Raw genomic sequence first — 17,026 nt, forward strand, 5'->3', positions numbered from 1 at the left:
TGAAAAATATATACAATACAGATATAAAAAGATAAATTCCAAGGGTAAGCAAGCATTAAGAAAAAGCAAAAATTAATCCTCAAAATAAATACCTTGACACTCGTTCATTGGAACATATTCACTTGTTTATAAGAAGTCGGGCTATTCAATCTCTATAGTCTGTTCCAAATCATCATCGATTTAAGTAAAATTGTTGTCGTTCTGTTAGAAACTTCTACCTTAGCTTTTCGTTAGGTTTAATACTATGAGAAAATACTGTATATTAGCTAAATTAGCTAAATTCATAATTACGTCTAACATTAAAATAACATTACTTCTTTGATAACCTTATATTATCAACTTTTAGATTTCCTGGGAGATAGTTGACAAAACGGATCCTGTAATATTGACTGGTTGAATTGTCCCTTTGATGGAAAGTTTTCATAATAAGCCCTAATCTCTAGGGTTTTCTTTGATGCAAGACCCGGCATCTGAATACATACTTCCATTTTTAATTATCATTATATACAACATAAGGTATTAAGAGGCTATGTATATCAGATTTAGAGCCAAAATTCTGATTGAAAGAAGAAATATGAGATGTTTTGTTGATTAGACGCTTGCTGATTGGAAAGAGAATTTATCGGATATTTGTTGATTGGAAGGAAGATTATCGGATTTTCAGATGTGTCTACCTTTCATTTTTTGTTAAGATGACTTGTTTAAAATACGTGGTAAAATATAAATAAAGAAAAATAATAAAAATTATGACTAAAAAAGAAACTCACTTAAATAGTTTATAGAGAAACGGAAACTGGTATAAGTTCCGAAGTGGTGATTAAATTACGCTAAGGAACATAGGTTCAGTTCCTGGAATGAGCAGAATAATTGGGAATTACCGGACAACGGGACATGATGTCATCATTAAGCGTGGAAGTATATAGTAATATCGATATGCCTCGCATATTGTTAAAAGTTGGTTCTGAGGTCCATTCACATATTTATACATTCTAAAAAATAAACTTGAATCAGAATAATTTTTAAAATATAAAAATCCGTAACTATATATAAACAAAAGTTGTTGATAAATGATCAAATTTAAAAATTTCAAGGAAAAAAATGCTTACCCATGGATTCTCTCTTGACAATATAATTGAATGGAACATCACATTTTATGAAACCACTCTTCAAGTTCTTCTGATGTTAATCCTTGAATTCGTCCGGTAAACAACTAAATATCTGCAATCCCACAACACTTGTAATCTAAAAAAAGGAACAGAGTTGAAATATTAATAATAAATACTTGCATTTCTATTTATGGATTGATATTTTAATAAAAAAAAAAGCAGCATCCCACAAGGAAAGTGACACCTCCACTTCTTGCAAAAAACTTTGACTGTTACAAGAAAGACATAACCGATTTCTCCTTCAGAATCAGTAGATCTTATAACAGGAGTTTCCACTCCAAGAAGAAGAAAGCATAACATTTCCCAGGGGAAGGTAACATCCCATCAAAAGGGAAGGTAACAAACATCCCAGCAAAGGGAAGGTGACATCCCAGCAAAGGGAAGGTAACATCCCGGTGTTAACAGGTCCGTCTCAGACTCTGTCAACTATAACTAAACGTTAGGGAGTCAATAGCTATAACGTAGTTTATATCAGCAAGACACGCAAAAACACAATACGCAAAATATAACACAATCACAGTTCGTTTTTAATATAAGAGTTTATTAAATAGTTAATACAAGTTAATCCCTAACTTATACTATCTATTTTCTATCTATCTGACACACTGACACACACACTTTAACTTAAGAAAAATCAAAAGATATTTATATAAAAATAAAATATAAAGAAAATAATATAACTAAAATAAATAAAGTAAATAAAATAAATATAATAAATAAAAGAAATAATAAAAATAATAAAAATAACATAAATAATATAAATAACAAAAATAACAATTGTAACGTTAATCAGATCTACAAAATTATTTGATTACATAATGATTGATCTACTAATTAATCATCTGATTTTTAAATCGAAAAAAAAACTCTCTCCTGCATAAATCGATTTTCATAAGAATCCGCAGCAAAATAAAATTTACTAGAAATATGGGTATAACACCGTCAAGAGAAGACTTCGTAGCCCTAGAAGGATACGCAAAAAAAAGCGAAGAAGAGCGCAGAGCAATAATACAAAACGCGGGAATGGAAATAACCGATAACGACAAAGAGATAGCACAATTTTTGGGTTCAGAAGACGAAATATTAGGTTGTTTTATTAGGGGAATAATCACGATATGCTTAAGACACTTTAACAACCAAAGAACAAAAGAATTTAACGAATACATAGAAGATTACAAGACAGCAACAAACGATATGATACAACAAAAAACTGTAGAAATGAACGAATGGGCCCGACTAAAAGAAGAACAATGGAACATCAAAGAAGAATATTATTTCAAAAATACATCGATAAAAGCGCACCAAATACAAACCGAACTAGGAGCGGTAGATAACGAAGACAGGATAAGGATAGAAAAACAGGAAAAAGAGAAAATTATGAATGAATGTAGAAAGATAACTATGAACAACCTCGACGAGGACAGCGACAAAGACGAAGAGATAATTCAACATACGTGGGAAATAGAAAGCAACACACCCAGTGAAGAATCATGGGACGAAGGGAAAATGAACCAAAAATACCACGTTTACAACAAGGCATCACACCAGACAAATGAAAACACCAATAATACTTCGAGAATGCAGGTCGAGAATAAAAATAGAAATTTTACAAAATCAAGAGACCAATCATTAACAATGGCGATCACTGCCGATCACAACATGGGAGAAAAATCTAATAAAAGTAAAGAGTCCGTGCATCAACCAAAATCGGAAAAAGATCTGAAATATTTCGCAGGACTTTTTACAGTCCAAATAAGGGATGGACAAACTGACCAATCGATAATAGAATATCTCAACACCAATAAAATTTTAGAATATCACGTGAACACACTAGGTAGAACTACTCATCACGGCAACGAATACACGTACTTAGGCTTTTTCACAGAAGCAGCGAAAAACGATTTTATAAACGACGGAAGAATATTGGGAACGATAGGAAAATTCAGAGATCTAGAATGGTTAAATAAATTGAACAAAACAATCATCATATCAGCAACCGGAATAGACGGAGAAAACACAGATATCAACGAAGTTATCCAAGCAATAGAAGACAAATTAGGTAAACTCAAAAACGTAACACAAAAAACAGGAAATGGAAAATGGATAAGTATGAAACTAGAAATGGACATTAAATGTACAGAGGACGAACTATTTAACACCTGGGGAGTCCTAGTCAAAAACAAAATGATAAAAATCGAACCAATGAATTACAAACATCATATAACCAAACAACGAGGAAGAATTATGGCGGAAATACTCGATATACCTAACGAAATCGATGAAACAACATTCTCAAAAATACTTAAAACTACCAACGCAAGATATTGGTTCAAAACCAACAACAGGATGAAAGGAACATATAACATGAAGATATACTTCAACAACGATGAAGACAGAAAACAAGCAATTAACAAAAAAATCAAAATCGACGGAAAGATTTTTACTTGGTTTTTTCGGACTGGACCGGGAAGACAGAATAATTTTCGTAATGAAAGAAGAAATGATAATGGATTTGGCAAACGATTTCAACAAGAAATGTACGATGGAAGAAAGACTGGAAGATCCAGATGTAATATATGCAAAAGGAATAACCACATCACAGACGAATGTTATTTCAACAATAGAAACAGAACACATGAAAACAGAAGAAACTGGAACGACAACTGGAATGAAACATATAGACATAGAAAAGGTAGATACGACAATGAAGGAAAGTTCAGATATGACACGCAACAACAACAATTCAGTGATCACGACGACAACAGATACAACGCCTACACCAACAGAGGAAAACAAATACACTCAAGAAGAAGATTAAACAACAACATTAACAGAGAAAATGGCAGAGATGAGACTAGAGGAAACCGACAAAGTTTTTACCACCAACAACAAAGATATAATGGATACAATAACCATAACAACAACGGTCACAACACAGAGAGATACAACGAGAATGGAAAGAACAACTACAACGGATACAACAGAGATTGGAATGAAGGAAACAGTTCCAATGATAGGCGTCGAATGGCTAGACGCTATTGACCGGCAACTATACCAAAACACAACAACAGAAGAAGAAAATGAAGAAAAAAGAGGCGTAGGTGAAGAAAATTTAAAAGAGAACGAAGAGGAAAACATCACAAAAAATAAAAAAACAAAAAAAGGAAAAACTTACATAAAACAAAAACAACAAGAAAATAATAAGAAAAAAGAAAAACATAACAAACTAAAAATAGGTTGTATAAACGTAAGGGGGATGAACGATACAAAAAAACAAGGCGATATAAGAAAATTTTTATCAAAAGAAAACTGGGATATAGCAATAATTAATGAAACTAAACTAAAAGAAGCAAAAGGTAAATATATATACAATGGCTGGGATAAATACAAATGCATTAACAGTAGCTACAACAACGAAAACAACAAGAATGGAATAATAATAATGATAAGAAGAGATATCTACGATAGAGGATATAAGATAGAAACAATCAACGGTCACGTGATTAAATTCGACTTATTATTCAAAGGAAATCAGAAAAACATAAGAATCATAGGAATATATAATCCAAATAACGACAAACCAACTACGAATAACATAGAAAAACATTTGGCAAAATGGATGAACGAAGCAATAAACCTAGAATATGAAACGATAATTTTGGGAGATTTCAATGAATCAGCCAATAACAAGAAAAAATTAAAACCGTTAACAAACACAATATAACAAGAAAAAATTAAAACCGTTAACAAACACAATCAAGAATCATGGCTTACAAAACATTCACGAAAGTTTAACAGTAGCGGAAGATAGACTAGACACTTGGAAGAGTGGAGACAATTCATCCAGGATAGATTTTATTTTCGCAAGCGAAGGCTTTCAAGAAAGTATTATAAGTCATGAGATACTAGAAATAGAAGATTTCGACACAGATCACAAAGCACTAACAGTTAAAATAGAAATTAAAGAAAAATTAGGAATAAACAAACCTGGATTTATGAAAGAAATAAAAAAGGAAATAAGACACATAAAATTAGAACAAGAAGATTGGAAAGAAATAGCAGAAGAAGTAGAAACAAGATTAGAAACGTTAGACCAGAATACAACACAACATTTAAATCGAGAAATGATATGGAAAACGATAGTAGATATATACGACGAAGAAAAGAATAGACAACTAATTAAAATCAGAAAAAGAAAAGAAGATTCAAAAAAAGAAAGAGACGAAAGTTTAATGAAAACAAACGAAGAAAGATTAGAGGAATTAATCACAGAATACGAAAACTTAGAAAAAAATTGATACGATAGAACATGGAATCAGTAAGATAACAGATAAAGTTATAAAGAAATTATGGCAAGATAGAAAAGCCTTTCAATACAAATATAATTTCAAAGAATTCGAAGAAACAATAATAATAGAGCAATGGGGAACAACGGACACAGGTAAACACAACGCGGTAAAACTAGGAAAATTAATCAACATACATGATAGACTCGAAAAAAACATTGAATACGGAATCACGATAGATAAACTAAGAAAATATAGAAACCGCAAAGAGTTAAAAGAAAGAAGAACAAAAAGAGCAGAAATTATGAGAAGCCTATATGTGGAAATTAATAGCCTGAACATAGAAATAAACATAAGAAAACGCGAAACGTACCTAGAAGAAGACATAGGAAAAATGTTAAATAGAATTTTAGAAAAAAAGAGAGAGAAAATTAATATGACAGGATTAGTAATAAAAGAGAATGGAAGAATCACGATAGAAAAAGACAAAAAAAAGATAAAAGATAAAGTATTAAAACATAACAAAGATTGGACAAAGAAAAGAGAAATAGACCTAGATGAACTAGAATATGATCCGGAGTGGAGAGAGATCTATACACCTAATGAAGATATAAACGAAAATATTTACAAAAATCTAATGACACCGATAAGGATGGAAGAACTAGAAAGGGTATTACAAAACCTAAAAACAAATAAAGCACCAGGATCAAGTGGTATAACTTACGACTTTTGGAAGAAAAGCGGAAACCTAACGAGGAATTTATTATTAAACATCTTTAACGACAGCATGGCCAAAGAGAACGTAACGGATGAATGGAAAAAAGGATTTATATATCCGATAAATAAAACTTCACGTTCAAATTGGAATCAAGATTTAAACTTGACGAGACCGATAGTGCTCTTAGAAACGGCAAGAAAAATTTGGTTTAAAATATTGGTAAATAGATTAGGCGAAATTTTAACAAAAGAACAGATTTTGACAAATACGAATTTTGCAGCACTAAAAAACGAAAGCACCCTAGAGCCAATAAAAATCATCCAAGCAATAATAGAAGACGCTAATAATTACAAAAAAGAAGCATGGATACTATTGATGGATATATCCAAAGCTTACGATTCAGTAAACACAACAATGCTAAAAAGAAGCCTGGAAAGAATTAAACTGCCACCAAATTTTATTAACATAGTTATGGACGTCAATTTAAATAGATTTAATAGGGTGCTAGTAAACAACGAACTTACAGATGAATACCATGTAGAAGACGGTATCGACCAAGGCGAAGTATGGTCACCGATACTGTGGAGAATTTTTTATGACCCGCTTTTAAGTAGATTAAATGAAATGAAAGAGGAGACAGGTTACAACTTTTATGAGGAAAAATTAATCGATAATAATAAAAAAGATAAAGAAATACTTGAAATATCGATTAACGTTACGGCATTTATGGACGATACAACGCTTATCAGTAAAAATAAAAAACAATTAGAAAAAATGATTGAGATATGTCATCAATTTTTTAATATAAATGACATAAAAGCAAACGTATCGAAATATGAACTTATAAAAATAAATAATGATAAAGAAGAACTTTTAATTAAAGGAGAATCAATCACAAAAACAAATAGTGAAGAAGGTAATCGTTACTTAGGAATATTTTTTAGATACGACAACAAAAGAGAAATATATAAAAAGAAAATAACATCAATAATCAATAACGCCTGCAATATATTTAATTGGAAAAGATTAAACGAAAAACAAATCATAGCGGTTTGGAATATAGTTATTATACCAAGGATAGAGTATCAGCTGGCAGCCATAGTCCTAAAGAAATGGGAATGTGAGAAATTGATGACAAGAATAAATATGATAATCAAAAAAAGAGCTGGCCTAGCAAGATCAACTCCAAATTTTATAATTTATGATAAAGACATTTTAGGTATAAAACATATTTACGACTTACAGATGGAAATGATATGTAAGAATTTGCTTTATCAGGCGAATGGAAATTACAAATTACAAATTTTATTTAAAATCAAAATGATCCAAGAACAGAAAAATATATGGACTTCGAGATGTCCCGGAGAAATAGAAATAACAAATTACAGGAAAAATAATTGGATCATATCAGCTCTAAAGGCGTTAAATAACGAAAAAATTAAGATATGTAATCATGAAATAAAAGATTTTAGAGAAAGCCATAGAATCAAAGGAGGAAAGACTGACCTAATTGATTTAATGGAGTGTAAGGATTTTATAACAAGTACTCAATCAAGAAAAACAAAAAAAATAATGTTTTTAGAAGACATCCTAGAGGCAGACGGTATCACTTTACTAAAATGGAAGCATTTATGTAAAGAAAGAGAAAAGAACACGAAAGGAAAATCGCCTAAATGGTTTAAAAAATTAGAATTGAAACTAATAGCAGACGAAAGTGGACAAGTAAGAAAAATAAGAAACGAGTTTATAGGACAAGCACAAAAAGAAAATATTCACATAAACTATTTTGATGAAGATGAAAAATCGGACAAAAATAGTATTGTAACTTGGAACGACTACGGAGAATACCCGATATTTAGTATTAATAAAAAAAAATCGCAGAGTAAGAAATACAAAAGAATAGGAATACATTTAGAACTAGACGGAGATAGTTATGATCTAAACAATTCGCCTCAACTGAAGAAATGTCAAGGATGTTTTAGAAACATTAGTAAAAAAAAGGGGAGCAACGAATGTCTAATATTAGGGATGCCAACGGTCGGTTCGGTTCGGTTTCGGTTTTAAAACTGCGGTTTTCAGCTGAAACCGAACCGACCGCAAAACCGACCGATAAAACCGAATTGCAAAACCGATCGCAAAACTACTGCAAATTGAATGAACTAATGTTAGAAAGTATTAATTATAATTTTATTTGATAATATTTCTTAAAGTTATAATTTTTTTTTACGATAGTAATGTCAATTTTGCGATTTTTTTCAGCGGAACGAAAAGTCACGTGATCGACGCGTAAAATATAAATTTTCTTATTATTTCAAAAACAAGAATACTATATATATATATACAACTAAATCATAATTTTTAATAGTATTCTCAATAAAATTAATAAAACAAACATTTTTTTCTTTTGAAATATATGATTAACTGATCGGTTTTTTTGTCAGTTTTTTTTATATATAAAACCGACGGTTAACCGGTCGGTCTTGGACTGAAACCGAACCGTAACCGAACCGGTAAAAACCGGTTATAATCGGTTATAACCGAAACTTTTGGCATCCATATCTAATATACATAGAAAACGAAATCTGTAGAAATTTAGATAGAAGAAAAGAAGAAGACTATATTAAACCGTACGAAACTCTAAATAATATTATAAAAAAGAATGAATGGTTACGAACGTATACAAAAGAAGATAAAAAAGATGAGTCATTTAACAAAAAAATAGAATTAATCGACAAAATAATTAACACGAATGACAAAAATTTTCTGGATATAATCAAAAACAGTATTTTCGAAGAAGAAGATAATTTGATTTCGATTACAAAACGAAGATTTTGTTTACTAATTAATACAAACAAAAAGAAATGGGAAATTAATAATAAAGGTAAAAGAGTTTATCGATATAATGTAGTATGGAAAATATTTGAACTGAATTACGAAGGAAAAGAGAGCGAGGAAGTGATCCTACTAGCGAGCCATGAATGTAATTACGAAAACGAATTCAAAATTATTCTTAGATGTATAATTCTAGGAATTATGATAATAAGTGAGAATAGCGAATTAATTTTAGGAATAAACGAGAAAGTCAATAGACTAATAATTGAATTTACTAATAATTTTAGTAATAGGAAGAAAATAGATAGTGATTACTATTTAGAGCTTTTATTTTTAGAAAACTTTTTAGAAACAAATAATATTGAATTAATCGAAGGTAAAGAGAAAATACAGAGAATCATAAAAGAAAAAAGAAAAGAGATGCAGGAAATGTTAAAGAACAATAAGATAGTAGATAAGATAAAATATAATTTTGAATTAATAGACGAAGGTTTAATTACGAATGAATATAATTTAATTTGGAATAACAAATTAATAACAGGAGGATTCCGAGTTTGGAGGAAAGCAGTGACATTAGCAATTTGGAAAAATGAAATTTTAAACAGCGAGAGGTTAGAAGATCTATTTATGTACAATTATAGAAACGAATTCGACTGGATCGCAAGTCTTGAATTTATTAGTAATAGAGTTAAATTTTCGCAAAGACAATGTGGTGATAGAGACACAATTGAACGCTCATACAGAATCAAAAATTTACTTAAAGAATTGCCCACATATAACACTTTATTTAAAAGAAACACGAACAAAATTGATACAGATAAATGTATAAGATGTGGGAAAATCTTCACGGAAGATTGGGAACACATATGGATATGTGAAGATAACGATATATCAATTGATGAAATCATACGAGAATCACCATATAATTTCGAAAAAGTTTTGGATAACTCTAACCAAACCGAAGAACTAGATATCTTAAGAAACTACAATTGTGAATTTATTAATATAATAGAAAGTCCTTCAAATATTTTGTTGGGGAAAAGCAGAAAATGGGAATTATTAAGAGGGATTTATAATAATAAATTCAATGATTTATCTAAAGAGAAAAAAGTTAAAGATCTAATCAAAAAGCTTTGGATGTTCACGTATGACGAGATTAAGAAACGAATATGGATACCACGATGCGAAGAAATTAAAAGATTAGAAGAAAGAGAACAAATTAAAAAAATAGATCTTAGAAGGAGAAGAGCCGCAAACGATGATATAGTAGAAGATGAAATCGACAAGGATATATTACCAGGAAAAATGAAAAAACAAAAAACAAAAGAAAATTTAGTTAAAAAAGAAAAAAATACAAATATAAATAGACAAATTAGCTTAGTAACGTTAGACAAATTGAAAGGATTAATCACAGAAGGTATTAATATAGCTAAATCTTGGAATTCAACAATTAAATTAACGAACGCTCTAGTTTAGATTTAGTTTAGCGATATTTAGATATAGCGTGAAATTTTTATTACGATTTTTACGATAGATTTAGGTGATTTAGTTATAGTTCGATAAATACTTAGTTATAGGGTTTGAATTTTTCAAGCTCTAGGTGTTTACTTTTAATTATGTAATTTATTGTATAAATTCAAATAATTAATAAACGCGTTACTATTTAAAAAAAAAAAAAAAAAAAATCTGATTTTTAAATCACGTGATTTTTACTGCGCCATAATCTTCGTTATCAAATCTCCCTCACTAAATTTTGAGTTCCCACGAAAAATAATTAAAGCCAAATAAATTTTATCTTTTCTTTTCACTTCACTCCCAACCCGCTATTAAATGAAAAAAAACTGGTCATCCATGTAATACCAAAACAGTAGGCCCTCGAAAGGGACACGAACCAAAGTCCATGTAAAGCTAAGGTATTAGCCTTCTCAAATGTGGCCATCAAATGATCAGGACACGGGTGACATCGATCCTGGGAAGAAATTCATTATCAATTTAAAAGAAAATCATGAATTATGGGATCGGGATGGGCTGGTAAATCATCAGAAAATTGTTGTAAGTTTTTTTCCATAAATGTTGAAAATCTGGTAACCTAATTAAGATTTTTCTCGTCTCCTTTCTTTTCTCGTCATCATGGTATATAAGAAATACAATAACCAGAAATCTACACCAAGAGAACGTATCAGACTAACTAAAAAGAAAAATAAATGTAGTTCTCAAAAAAACCATAATAAGCGGTTTTTTGTTCGCAAATCTAAGAAAGAAAAAGAAGAAGGAAAGGAAACGCAAAAATTATCACAAAGGGCAGTTCGAGTGGCCTCTGAATTTTTTCTTCAAAACAGGGAACTTCGTGAAGAAATAATTCAACTACGTCAAGAAGTTCAAGAACTTCAGGAGGAAGTACAAGTCCGAGAAGATTTTTCGATTATAAAATCTTCTCAAGAATCTCAGGTGCGGCAAGAACTTCAACAACAAGTTCAACAACTGCAACAACAATTATCGTCGCTCCAGGAGCAACTCCAAGAAGCTTCGTCACGTGACGAATTAGTTGAACAACAACAAGCTCCTCTTCCTCTTACTAATTCCGAACAGTATCAACTGGTCGCTGAGAATGAAATTATGTTGAATGATATCCAGGAACGTGACGATTTCATTCAACGGCTTAAAAATGAGAGAGTAAATGAACATCTTGCTTTTCGTCGGCAAATTTCAGCTTTGAAGGAAAATTGCAATAGGTTGCGTCGGGAAAGAAATGCTGCACACCATAGGGCTGAAGGGATGATAGTTTTGCTTAGAAATAGAGATAATTCTCGTAATCCTCCTTCTTCCATATAATTTTCTTTTTCTATTATGTAATCATCTTTTATTATTTTGTTATATAATAAATATAATATATATATGATAAAAATTTTTTTTTTTTTTTTTCGTAAAATTTTGTAAATTTTCTGGGGCATTGAGTCACATATTCATGCTGATCATTTTTGATCAGTTTGTTCAACATAAAAACTAATTTGATTTGTCGATCATCATTGATTTCTAATTTTGTCAATCATTCACGATTAATTTATCGATTTTAAGGATTATCATTAACTAAATTCAGCTCCACATAATAATCGAAATTCTTGTGACTTTAACTTTTTCAACATCATAAAAGTTACTAATTTTGTTCTAAATATTTGTTCTACTCCTATATTAAGAAAAATATGATAGGTCCTAATACATCCTTGATAAAAGTGTGTCGTCATTCTAGATCTAAATAAAGTTTTCTGAGCACGTGATAATATTTGATTTTCTAATAATTGTCCAAGTTTATAAGCATAAAATAAAGTGTATTGTCTCCTTTTTAGTCGTGAATATCTTTGTAATAATTGATAGTATTGGATAAATTTTTGGTCTGATGATAATTCGTCATTTACAGGATCTACAGGAAAAATTATTTCTATTGGTTCAATTTCTATTAAATCGTTGAAAATATCTACTGGAGTCATTTTGAAAATTATTTCTTATTTACTGAACGTCTAGTCTTTTTATATTATTTATAACAACCATAGGTTGCCAATTTTGTTGATCATGATATAATTTAAGTAACGTTCCATTAACTGGAGTTATTAAAACTCGTCCTTCCAAAGTTCTTAATTTGTATGATCCATTTAATAAAACTTGATGGATGTAAAATGGTCCTTTCCATTTAGGGTCTAATTTTCCAGACCATTGTTTTTCTTTAGCTGCATTAAAATAAAGAACTTTGTCTCCTATTTGGTAAGAAATATTTTTCTTTAATTTTGCGTCATGTCGATCCTTTTGTTTCTGCTGTGATTTATTGATCTGCACACGTGCCTCTTCTCTGATTTGTGGTACATCATCAATTAAATGTTTGACACGTTTTAATAAAGTATCAGAATTATTACACAAATTATCATCATTATCTATTGGTAATTTTGCTGATCGTCCATATACTAAAAAGAAAGGTTCTATTTTTGTTGAAGAATTTTTACTGGTTCTATATGCAAATAAAATTGGTGCGATAAATAAATCCCATTCATCAGTATCTGTTGCAGTTTTTGCTAAAGCTTCGCATAGTGTTCTATTAAATCGTTCCACTAATCCATTTGTTTGTGGATGATAAGGAGTAGAAAAATGATGTTTAATTTGAAATCGCTGGGTAAGACTGTCGATCATTTTATTATTGAAATGAGATCCTCTATCTGATAAAATTCTTGAAGGACATCCATGTTGACAAATAATATTTTCATAAATAAAGGTAGCAACATTTTCTGCTGTAGCTTCTGATAAGGCTTTCGCTTCAGGCCATTTTGTTAAATAATCTATTGCGACTACAATATATCTATTACCTTTTTTAGAGCGTGGTAAAGGTCCTACTATATCTATTCCAATTTGATAAAAAGGTTCAAAGGCAGGTATTGGGTGTAATGGTTCTGTTCTTTTATACTTTCCCCTTCTTTGACATTGATCACATGCTTGAACATACGCTCTTATATTTTCATACATTTGAGGCCAGTAATACCTGGAACGTATTTTCTCAAACATTATATCTGTAGCAAAATGTCCAGCTGTTGGATCATTATGCATCATAAAAAGAACAGGTTCTGCTTCATAGTTTCTGATTACTCTGAGTAAATTGTTTTGTTGTCTTTTGTCTATTTTGTAGATAAAGTTATTTTTGATGATAAAATTTTTAGAAAAATTAATAAATTTGCGCTTTTGTTGTGTTGTTAAATTTGGTGGTAGTTGTTGTGATTGTAAATATTGATAAAGGTTTTGGTATTGTTGTAGTTCCATATTGTTTTGATTGATTATTATTAAAGGTTTTGTTGTTTTAATTGGTTAATAATTGAATTGGATAATTGTATAGATAATAAATAAATAATAATAATAAATAATAAAATAAAAAAAGAAAATTTAATAAAGATGGGAAAAGAAATTAAATCGATATTTCCTTTGAGAGTGTTCCCAAAATGGTTCATTAATTAAATATTCAGGTTTAAATTCAGGTTGAATAATGTTGAATTTCTTAGGAATTCTTTGTGGTCTACTATATCCATCATTTTGTACTTCATAAATATTCTTTTCTTCGCCAATAATTGCTAGAAAACATTCAGCTGAATTAATAGGTTCTTCTGTTGGATTAATTCTTGAGAGAGCATCTGCATTGGCATTGGCTTTTCCAGCTCTATGCTGAATAGTAAAATCATATTGCTGTAGTTGCATAATCCATCTCGCTCTCCTTCCAGTTGGAATTTTTGAAGTTTGCAACCATTTGAGGGCAGAATGGTCAGTAACTACTGAGAAAGGTAATAATCCTAAATAATGCTGAAAATAATTAATTGCCCATACAATAGCCAAACATTCTAGGTCTGTTACAGCATAGTTTTGTTCATGTTTATTTAAACTTCTACTTGCATAAGCAACTACATATTCTTTTCCTTCTTTATCTTTTTGAGAGAGTACAGCTCCTAATCCTGTTCCAGAAGCATCAGTATATAAAATAAAAGGTTGTTCAAAGTCGGGATACCTCAAAATAGGTGCTGAGATTAATCTTTCTTTCAGGTGTTCAAATGCTTTCTGTTGCTTCTCTGTCCATTGAAATGGAGTTTCTTTTTGTAATAACTTAGAGATAGGCTTCGCAATTTTAGAAAAATCCTTGATAAATTTTCTGTAATAGGAGAATAATCCTAAAACCGATCTAATTTCAGTAACAGAGGTGGGTGCAGGAAAATTTCTAATCTTCTCTATTTTTGAAGGATCAACTCTTATACCATCTCTTCCTACGATATGTCCAAGGAAAGCAATACTAGGAAGGCAAAAATAACATTTCTTCAGCTTAATTTTTAAATTAGCATTTCTGAGCGCTTGGAAAACTTGAGTAATATTATCCAGATGTTGTTCAAAGGTCTTTGAGTAAATAATTATGTCATCTAAATAAACAGCCACGAATTTTCCCAAAAACTCTTGTAATACATAGTTCATTAACCTTTGGAAGGTTCCTGGAGCATTCCTCAATCCAAAAGGCATGACGTTAAATTCATATAATCCAAAATCTGTTATAAAAGCTGTTTTTTTCTTGTCTTTAGGATCCATTTCCACTTGCCAAAAGCCACTAGCAAGGTCTAATGTAGAGAACCAATTAGCAGTTCTGAAGGATTCAAGCAAATCATCGATACGAGGTAAGGGATATGCATCAGGTTTTGTAACTTTATTGAGCGGTCTATAATCAACACACATTCGCAGGTCTCCTCCTTTCTTGTCTACTATTACTACTGGTGCAGCCCATGGGCTCATGGATTTCTTTATCATTCCTTGTTGTTCCAACTTCTTTATTTCTTCTCTAAGGAATTCTTTCTTCTTAGGGTTAGTTCTGTAGGGACTTCTTGCTTGAGGTGCAGCGTCTCCAGTGTGGATTTGATGTTTAATTAATCCAGTTCTCCCAATATCAGTCTGGCTCTTTGCACAAATATCTTCATTGTTGTTCAATACTTGTTGGAATTGTGTCTGTTGATGATCTGTAAGCGGTCCAACATGTAGGTCTTTTTGGATATTCCACTCATTTCCTTTTTCTGCTTGAGCTAAGAATAGTGCAGGATTATCAGTTTTATCTTCATCATCTTCAGTTAGGTAATCATTTAAAATATCTTCTAATAAATTATATTGGTCAGGAATTTCCTCCTTTTCATCCCAAGGGTTATAGTTTAGTGGTTGTTGATACCATTGTTCCCATATTTCTTCATCTTCACTTGATTCACTATTAAGAAGGTGAATTTCTTTTTCAATTAGGTCATCCTCATACTCATATTCATCAAAAATTTCGTCTATTTCATTGTCAATTTCTTCTTCTTGGAAAGATACATATCTGGGAACTTCTCCAATATGAATTGAAATAGGTGCAAGAATAGTTTTAGCTAGGAAAGTCAATTGAACTGATTTATTATTGAAATCAAGTACAGCTCTGGTACGCCTAAACCAGTCAGTTCCTAAGAGTAGGGTTTCATCCTTTGAGTCAATAACATGGAAAGTGGTAGGGATAAGAAGAGTTTGAATTACTATAGGTACTTTTTCTATTTGTCCTAAGGCTCTGTTTCTTGTCCCATCTGCAGTGACTACAATAGTGTTGGAGGGTTTAGTGATTTCCAATCTCAACTTTCGAGCAAGAGATTTGGTGATAACACAAACAGCAGCTCCTGAATCTAAAATTGCATAAACAGGATCTCCTTTAATTCTCACTGCACATTTCACAGCAGTGGTGTCTCTAGTATCACCTTCTTCCGAATCAGAGATTCTATCTACATAGTTAGTTTCTTGAGTCTTAGGTGGTCTTCTCAAAATTCTGGCAAAATCTTTCTTTTGGTCGTTATATTTCAAAAGTTGTCCAATCTTTGCTGAAGATGGCATATTTAATATGTCATCTGAAATGCGATAAGGAGGCATCTGTTCAATAATTGAGGGCATTCTTGGGGTTCTTTTAACAGTTCTTTTTGGTGGAACAGCAGGAGTAGCAGTTGTTTCAATAACTTCATCCATTGGAATATTGATATTTTGTCTTGGTTGGGGTCTTCTCAATCTCTGTTCTTGTTGTGATTCAGATGAAATAATATTTTCTACAGCTCTTGGTTGTTTAGGTTTTGGCCTATAGTTAGTGGTTGGTTGAGATCTAGAACGAGTAGTGACATAGGCTTCAGCTTCCTCATAATTGTCATCATAATAATCTTGATAATATTCATCTTCATAATAATTATCATAAGAATCATAAGTTTCTTCATATGTTTCCAAATAATGAGCATCTCTTCTTTGAGGTCTTCTTGCATTTCTTTCTGACATACAATCTCTAGCGTAATGTCCTTTTTCTCCACATCTGTAGCATTCGATATCTCTTATATCAGTTCTGGGTCTATTAGGTCTGAAAGTTTGGGTTAAATTATTTGGTTGAGTATATCTCGCAGGTTGGATTCTTCTAACAGGTTGTGGTTGAATGGGTTGAGTTTGAGCTAATAAAGCACTAGATAAATTTGCAT

At 31.0% G+C, this 17,026-nt stretch overlaps 2 protein-coding genes across 2 annotated transcripts; both read left to right on the forward strand.

Moving 5' to 3' along the window:
* Nucleotides 1-2,093: 2,093 nt before the first annotated feature.
* Nucleotides 2,094-4,208, forward strand: OCT59_002684 (uncharacterized protein; the record flags this gene model as incomplete). The annotated part of the gene is made up of 1 exon (XM_066145084.1): nt 2,094-4,208. The coding sequence occupies one exon, from the start codon at nt 2,094-2,096 to the stop codon at nt 4,206-4,208; it is 2,115 nt and encodes a 704-aa protein (XP_065995836.1).
* Nucleotides 4,209-9,203: 4,995 nt separating this feature from the next.
* On the forward strand, nt 9,204-10,478 carry OCT59_002685 (uncharacterized protein; the record flags this gene model as incomplete). Its single annotated transcript, XM_025333230.2, has 1 exon — nt 9,204-10,478. The coding sequence occupies one exon, from the start codon at nt 9,204-9,206 to the stop codon at nt 10,476-10,478; it is 1,275 nt and encodes a 424-aa protein (XP_025164093.2).
* Between the last annotated feature and the right edge of the window lie 6,548 nt (nt 10,479-17,026).

Source organism: Rhizophagus irregularis, chromosome 11, assembly GCF_026210795.1.
Source record: "Rhizophagus irregularis chromosome 11, complete sequence".
Classification (NCBI taxonomy): Eukaryota; Fungi; Glomeromycota; class Glomeromycetes; order Glomerales; family Glomeraceae; genus Rhizophagus; species Rhizophagus irregularis.